This window comes from Austrofundulus limnaeus, unplaced genomic scaffold (genome assembly GCF_001266775.1).
Source record: "Austrofundulus limnaeus strain Quisiro unplaced genomic scaffold, Austrofundulus_limnaeus-1.0 Scaffold371, whole genome shotgun sequence".
Lineage (NCBI taxonomy): Eukaryota > Metazoa > Chordata > Actinopteri > Cyprinodontiformes > Rivulidae > Austrofundulus > Austrofundulus limnaeus.
Genome location: NW_013952773.1, coordinates 145,163 through 152,991, shown reverse-complemented (window position 1 = coordinate 152,991; position 7,829 = coordinate 145,163). Strand labels below are relative to the sequence as shown.

Here is a 7,829-nt window from a genome sequence, read left to right as displayed (position 1 = left end):
AGGATTTTTTAAGTAATAACAACTCAGAATAAAATAGGAGTAACGACTTTGTACTTCTTACCTTTTAAAATAATGTAGTGAGTAGAAAGTACAGATAATTGTGTAAAAATGTAATAAGTAAAAGTAAAAAGTATGATGAAAAATAATTACTCAAGTGAAGTACAGATACCCAAAAATTCTACTTAAGTACAGTAACAAAGTATTTGTACTTAGTTACATTACAACTCTGAGAAAGAGTCAGTGTGTCTTATCATTATGAGGCCTTTCTGTAAGTGATTACMTTCTAAGGTTTGACATTAAAGGTCCCACCTCCAGAGGTGTGACCAGGAAGTCAGGTGTACATGATTAAAAAGCTGATTCATCATTATTTATCATTCAGCCTGGGACAGCTGCTGCTGCTGTGTGACTGTGGACCGGATGGACTCAGATTTTTAATAAACCTTTTGGTAGAGAATCCACTGGTTTTCTGATATTTTATACAAACTTTCAATTTATTGAACTTGATTTTTGTACAAAAGCATTGCAAAACAGTAAAAGCAAATGTAGACTAGAGARGCCTGTTGCATACTAATGAAGCTGGTCTACAGTCAGAGAGGGACTGGGTGTATAGACGATGGTATCATCAGCATATAGATGTACAGTACATGAGAGTTACTAGTTGCAAGGAGAATGTTATTAATGTCAATACTGAAAAGAGTAGGGCCCAAAATGCTTCCTTGTGGGACACCTTTAAACAGTAACTTATTAACTCTGTTTTCTTCGGTTCTGATGATATTATACGTTTCAGGATCAGTTCCTGTTTGAAATAGTTTGATTTTGTCTTGTTTAATAAACTGTCAGTCAGATACTTCATTAGAAGCTTTAGATCTAAACCACACAGTGTTTTTCTGTGAATAATCTCAGGTCAGAACTGGACCAGAAGCTCAGAGGCTTTTTATTCAGGTCTTTTTGAGAGGCTTTTTTTTTAGAAACAGCACTGACTGAGGTTCTGAAATACACCTAGAAATCTCTGACATAAGTGTAGCAGGAACGTAAGAAAAAAGTTCCACTCAAGAACTTTGAATTAATACTTCCTCCTCCTCCCATATCTATAGGGATATATACTGTATTCTCCACTGTCTACAAATGCTAAAATAAACAGGAACTGCAACCTTCCATTGACTAAGCCCTGTTGTGAGATCCCTTTTAAGTATTCAAAATGGTCGTTTATAACAAAGGACCAACCATTTGCCCAGACGGAAAGTCTCCAGAAGTGGATTTACAATCTACATCTAGACCCTAAGAGACTGTGTCCCCTGCTGAGATAATGCCCACGAACAATCTTCAAAGACATACCTAACATACAATCTCATTCATGGTCTTAGAGCGCCCCTAAAAGGCTAGTCTCATAATCACATCATGAGTAAATGTTTTTCTGGGTAAATTTCTGCTGTTTGGTTGTCTGATTAAAAAAGAAGAAGAAAAAGAAACAATATATTTTTCTATCATGACTCAATCACTGTGATAATATCTTGATTTAATCACTGTACAAGTAACCACATCAATCTGTGTTGTTTAATCATTTTAGCAGCAGAACCGCGATATCAGTGAAGCGGGTGACACCCCATGTGACTCTCTCAGCCAATCAGAAGTTTGTAAAGTCAGGACAAGAGATAACATTTTTATTATTTAAAAGCTTTCTAGAAACAGCAGCAAGAGAGAACGGACCAGGAGTTTCAAGTTCCTTCATTCCCTTCGGGGACATTTATTTTAATTTWATTTTTTTAGTTTAATTTTTGTAGCGTAGGGACGCGATTTTTTCAGGAAACTGAGCTGACCAGAACTTCAGTCCGATCCATCTAGACCCAAACTGACTTTCTCATCTGTACCTTGAAGCCGACCTCAGACAGCCTCGGCGTGTCCAGCTGTACCCGAACGGGACCCCCTTTGAGACCGAGTGGCACCGGTGACCATCCTCGCTCAAATCTCCTGGTACCCTGGGGCAGAACTGACCTGGTTCACGTCGAAATGGTAGGAAAGAACATCTTYCTATGCGTTTGGTGGTGTGCTCAGCTGAGGTGGTGAGAGAGAGAGAGTTCAGGACTTGGAAGGAAGAGCTGGCGAGTTAATTTCCCTTAGAATTCATGTCCCCTCTTGATAAATGAATCAACGTTTTCTTTTATTAATCTAGGAAGTTTTCACTCCTTTTGTTAGAATAGATAATAGTGAGTTGTGATTCTGTAGCATAAAATTACTAGGAGTAGTTGGCTGAAGTGATGTCACTTGTTATTTAAATTCATAGCAGTTGGGAGAGCAAATGTCTTTACTTGCCATAAACGACTTGTGATGTAATTTTTCTCTCTGAATCCATGAATATAAGGTATATTGTGAAATCCATGCTCTGTCTCCGYGTCTTTTTATTTGTGTTCACCGTCATAAACTGAAAAGAGCTCCGTCCTTCAGTACATGAGATTAAGTCAAAAATACGAGATTAATTTCCTGTTAGAGCAACAGGTGGTGCCCTTTATTATGTTAATAAATTATAAGAAAACTTATAATTTAGCAAATCTTCATTAATTAAAATCCTCCCACATAAAAGATWATCCCAGTTTGGTGCCGGTCCACATGTACAGGAAAGACTGAAGTTTAAAAAAAAAACTAACTTTGAAAGCCATCCAGAGAGTTTCCTGGTGTAGGGGTACCCCAAAGGGGAAATAAACATTTCCACTTGTCTTTGACTCTGGTTTAAAAAAAAATCCTTTCTCAAAAGAGACATTTTATTTTCTTTAATAAACAAAATTATAATGTTCTTTTTGTTTTTGATTTATAAACTCTTTTTAACTATTAGTTATTATCATTTTATAAATCAAAGTTGTCTAATGAATTAATGTTTTGCATTATTCTTCAGAAAAATAAAAAAAACACACCATGAGAAATGGTTGAAATATCCCTTCACCTGTTTTACACAAATGCTTGTTTAATCAACTATTGTCTTACAGTAAAGTGATTGTTTTTCTTTTTATTATTCCATCTAACTAAAGTTGATTGTTGAGTTTATAACTTCACTGAGTTATATTTTGAAATATGCTTACATAAATATTTGTCTTTAATCATAGAGAAATATTTCTTAGATTTATTYCAGTTAAAATGATTCTTGAGCTTCAATGAACTTTAATCCATTTAAAAGTCTGTTCAAAGTGTAGGGGGTAGACTTATGTTAAAATAAGCCTTTCTACATACTTCTCATAATAAGGTTATGAGGAAAGTTTTACCAAAGTATTTCTCATTACTTCAATATCTTGACTGTGCAAAGTGAGAAGTGACACAATAAGTGGACGTTCAGACGAGTTCAAGTTGATTCATAAAAGACTATGCAATCATTTATTTACACAAATTGAACAGATCATAAGTACACCTGATTGTGGTTTCCTATAACAAGCTTCAAAGTTAAATGAGATAAAACTCGCGTCCGAATTTTTATTCACATTAAACTCAGATTACTTATATGTAGAACAGTAAAATGTCAGTTCTGATGTTAACAACCAAACAATTTACTGGCACCTTTTAGCTTAAGTTTTGGCAAATAAAGAATAAGGAAAGGATGAAAATAAGGTTAGTGTTTCACTACTCTTATTTTCTTAAGGGTATGATACAACCGGATCAGCACGTCCYCTCTGCGCTCAGATCTCCACATGACACGTCACCCGGAACACGACAGCGTTACCTGTTGCTGGCTTCTTAACCACACCCTGGGTAGACACTGTCTCACCTCCGATCAGTCAGGGAACGTTTTGATCGGCCCGCTCACTGTTCCTCTGCGAAAAGTGTTATTTTTAGGCAACTTTCGTCTGCTTCGATCTTCGCCAGAAAGATTCAAGCTGATGCATCCGGTTTGGCCTTTTAAAATAAAATTCTCCCCTCGGGAGTTGAAAAACACTTGGAGACTTGAGTCTCGAATGGACAGTCGGCGGCTTGCCCCTGCCCTGGCCGTTAGATCCCCCTAATTGGCTTATGGGCAAGATCTAACTGGCCAAGCTGGTTTCTCCAGGGAGAAACACAGCGTTACTTCCCAGTTCGGCATCCAGGAAGAAGTGTGCCGTCACTCAAAGGCGTCCGTGTTAGTAATAGAAGCGGACGACTTTGGTTCCGCCCTCAGGTGTTAAGAATGAGTCAGGAAAAGAAAGAAAGATAAAGCTTTGCCAGCCAGGCGCCAGGCGCAAGGTTAAATTCTATGGTTGTCACAACAGAATGATAACCTCTTCTTTAGCTTTTCCTTCTGATAGACTCTAAGAGAAATCACTGTAAAACATTTATGATGATTAATTAACATTTCTGTTTAAATAATCAGTCTGAGCCTTTTGTTRGTCCAGATGAAAGATTTTCTCAAGAAAAACTCAAAATCATATTACTGTGTTTCCAGTAAAATAAAAACTGTGAATTATATAAAAACACAATGAAAACATGGTAATGATTTTCTCTGAGATTTTTATACCATTACTAAATCTTTTAGGCACGATAAAAGGGTAGAAGTGGTTCCACTTTCTTTGTGACAGTCATTATTATGATTTAACAAATGCATAAACATTCTTAGTTAAACAACAAATGAATCACGAACAGAAAAGATTGCTCTGTCCATTRTCRATTAAGAGAACTGAGAAATTCTCTTCTAGGTTAAAATGAYCTGTCATGGCCTAAATAGAATTCAGTTTGTGACAGAGTTCCWGCCTTCTCGTCAGGCCTGTCCGAGGCCTGCTTTGAGGCAGTAAATCTTGTTTCTTCACTCGAGGTGACCCCTACAAAAGTTACCTTGTTGTTTCAAAAACAGGTGCAAAAACATTTTTCTCTGGCAAGAAGCATCTTCAGACTCAACATTCTTGTTTCCTTTTCTGTGCTAACACTCAAGGTCAATTAGCTGTCTTCCTCTTTAGAGTACTAACACGAATTTGATTCGGACAGTCTGAGATTGAAGAAGAAACGAGAAACAGCCATTTTCGTTTCCAGCTGAACTTCCTTCGGGAAGAGCAGCCCAACAGAGATTTTTTTCTCAAGAGCTAAAGAGGAAAAATACTTTGTCTTGGCTTGAGGCAACGCCAGTCTCAAGCTACCTTTGAACTTTTATTCTGAAAGCAAAGAGCCTGAGCAGCAAACTGGACCCTGGTCCCTTGACTAAATGGCAGGTCTTCTGAGACGCTGAAAACAAAAACCCTGAGGAGTTGCACTGGGCGTGAGTTCTCCTGACCTCCTGACCTGACGGATGAATCAGCAACAGGTAGAAATTGTTTTTGTTAGCAGAGAAGATCCAGCTAAGTAGGAAACACAGATCCAGGCTGTCATGGTTCTAAACTTTGATAAGATAACTGATAAAACTAAATCTTTACTAATACTCTTTCCCTCCTTTCTCAATCTAAAGATTCTTGCCATAAGTTAAAATACCTGTAAACTGAGTTTAATAACATCTAAGACTGGTTTACTGTTTTTACTTGTTTACTTTCTGAGTGTTTATATTTACAATACTTCACGTCGGACGCGAGGTGTTTATTGTTAATGTTTTATCTCATAAAGTACTGGTTATTAGCCTTAATTTGTATATATGTTAGTTCATTTATTCTGTAAATAAATTTCCTTTATTTTAGAAAATTGAACTGACTGGGATTACAAATTATTGAGTCTGTCTTTTCTCACTTTCATTCTGGGAGAGGTATCAGTCTGTAAGAAAAATACGYGTTCAATACGACTGAAGTCAAGATGAAAACACAATTGTTAAATAAAATGATTTGTGAAAGGAATAAGGTCATACAACACCAGAATTCTGGACCTGAGTGAGGTTTATTTGTCACCGGGCTGACAAGGAAAACCATACTGGCCAAAAGCCAGGAAGTACATCTTTTATACACGATTCTTCAATGCCTGAGTTCGCCCCCCGCTGACCTAAGGCTGAATCACAGGCATTCATCCAATAAACTCAACCTAATGTTATCATAACGGTTCACTTATGTGTTGTTATGATTCGGACATGTAACTACTCTGTATCAATTAACACATAATAGATCAAACATTATAAAAATATTATAAAAAGGAAACCCTAGTAATCTAGTGTTATGCTTCTAACATCAGTACTAATCTGTAATAACTATAAATTTCTTCAAGTCTTTTGTGAAAAAGAACCCGTGTTTTCCTCATTAATTTGAGAAGTATGTACACGACGCTGGACGTCTACTACACTGGTGCAGAACATCAAAAAAAGAAAAGATTTATGTCTGGTTAAATAAAAGGTTAATAATTTAGTCTTTGTTACACTGAACTCACCTCCCTCACCATTAATAGTTGCTACATATAATTTATTTAACATTATTGAAGAACTTTCTGCAGTTTAATAACCGTCCTGACTTGTCTGTGGGCTCAGTTTGGACATGAGCGTGGTGGTCTCACCTCCATCAGGGTCTCCTCAGGTAGCTCTGGAGCCTCGAAGGTGATGAAGCCCTCCAAGCTGGGGGGTGAGGTCCCATATGGGATGTAGCGCAGGCTGCTGGGTGCCCCCTCTACCCTTCCCTGCCCGCTCCCTAAACTCCCTGGAGGGGAGGAGCCTATGGCCATGCCAGTGGGAGAGCCAGCATAGACCCGCCCACTGGTGGAGCACAAGGAGCCGGCTGAACTGTTGGAGCCCACTGAGAGGACAGGGAGCGAGTTCAGAACACCATCAAACACAACACATCTGCTGACAGGAAGGGCTCCTCACCTGAAGTGGTGCGAGGCCGGGCGCCCAGGTGGCTGCAGGTGGGAGGAGTACTGCTGCTAGGGGGTGAACCCACGGTGAACACTACGGTGCGAGGACTCGCTGAGCCACCCTGAGCCATGCTGGGTGCTGCAGGGAGGAGGACATTCAGTCTTTTTAACTCCAACCAACCCTTCTGTTCTCATTAATACTATTAAACAATCAGGATGTGTGTTTTTCTACAGTCAGGCTACTCTTTGCTTTCAGGTAAACAGAGTAAAGGTGAAAGTTGTGCAGTGTACCAGTGTCCATGGGCCTCTCTGTGTTCAGGCTGTCAGTGCTGCCCTGGTACGCCTGTCCACCCAGCGTGATCCGGACGGGTTGGTCCGACAGACGACCTGTACTCACAGATCTGTGAGGAGACCACAAACAACAACAATCAAGAGAAACACCGAACAAAGTGAGCGATTGTAGAGATGAACAATTCTTTTTACTGTATTTACTGTACTATACTGTATAAATGTTTGTGTGTTTATGTGCATTTGTACATATGCGACCCGTCACATCGAAACGAGGATTAAGTCCAAAAGTGGTATAAGGAGAAATAGGCAAATGCTTTGACTAAAATGTTAACAAAAATTGCATTTTGTCAAAACATAATGAATAAAAGCCTTATTAATGTATCAAACGAATGAAGTGTCTGAAATATAATCATAAAACAAATTTTTGAAGCACTTTTTGAGCAGTAGAAACAAAAAACCTGATTTTGAGGAAAAACACTTTAAAAATTTGAGATCTTCCCTGTGAGTTAGCAAAGTTTTGTTTCTTTTTAGCTGGGAAATCCCAATACTCAAATATAATTTGAAGTTTCCTCTTTATAAGGACATCAAAAATTCCTCATTAAAATGACATAAAATTAGGATTCAGACCAAATATTTATGTATTATTGTAACCAACAAGACAAATTAAGTCATATATATGGATTTAATTATGAAATCAGAATGATCCAGGGATCAAAATGTAGCTTTTAAAGCCAAGAATCTGAAAATGTAATTAGGTAATTTTGACCAAATTTGACTTAATCCTCATTTCAGTATGATGGGTCACATATATCCTTCACTGAATGAAAGTTTCAGAC

The 7,829-nt window shown here is 38.0% G+C and overlaps 1 protein-coding gene across 1 annotated transcript in view; it reads right to left on the bottom strand.

Annotated features, from left to right (window-relative positions):
- The window catches only part of ulk2 (unc-51 like autophagy activating kinase 2), a gene marked incomplete in the record, with an annotated part of 63,825 nt that overhangs the window by 4,580 nt on the left and 51,416 nt on the right, over positions 1 to 7,829 (bottom strand). Inside the window, 3 exon segments of the mRNA XM_014023464.1 lie at positions 6,409 to 6,644; positions 6,716 to 6,841; positions 6,994 to 7,103. Of these exon segments, the coding sequence (XP_013878918.1) occupies positions 6,409 to 6,644; positions 6,716 to 6,841; positions 6,994 to 7,103 (472 nt within the window).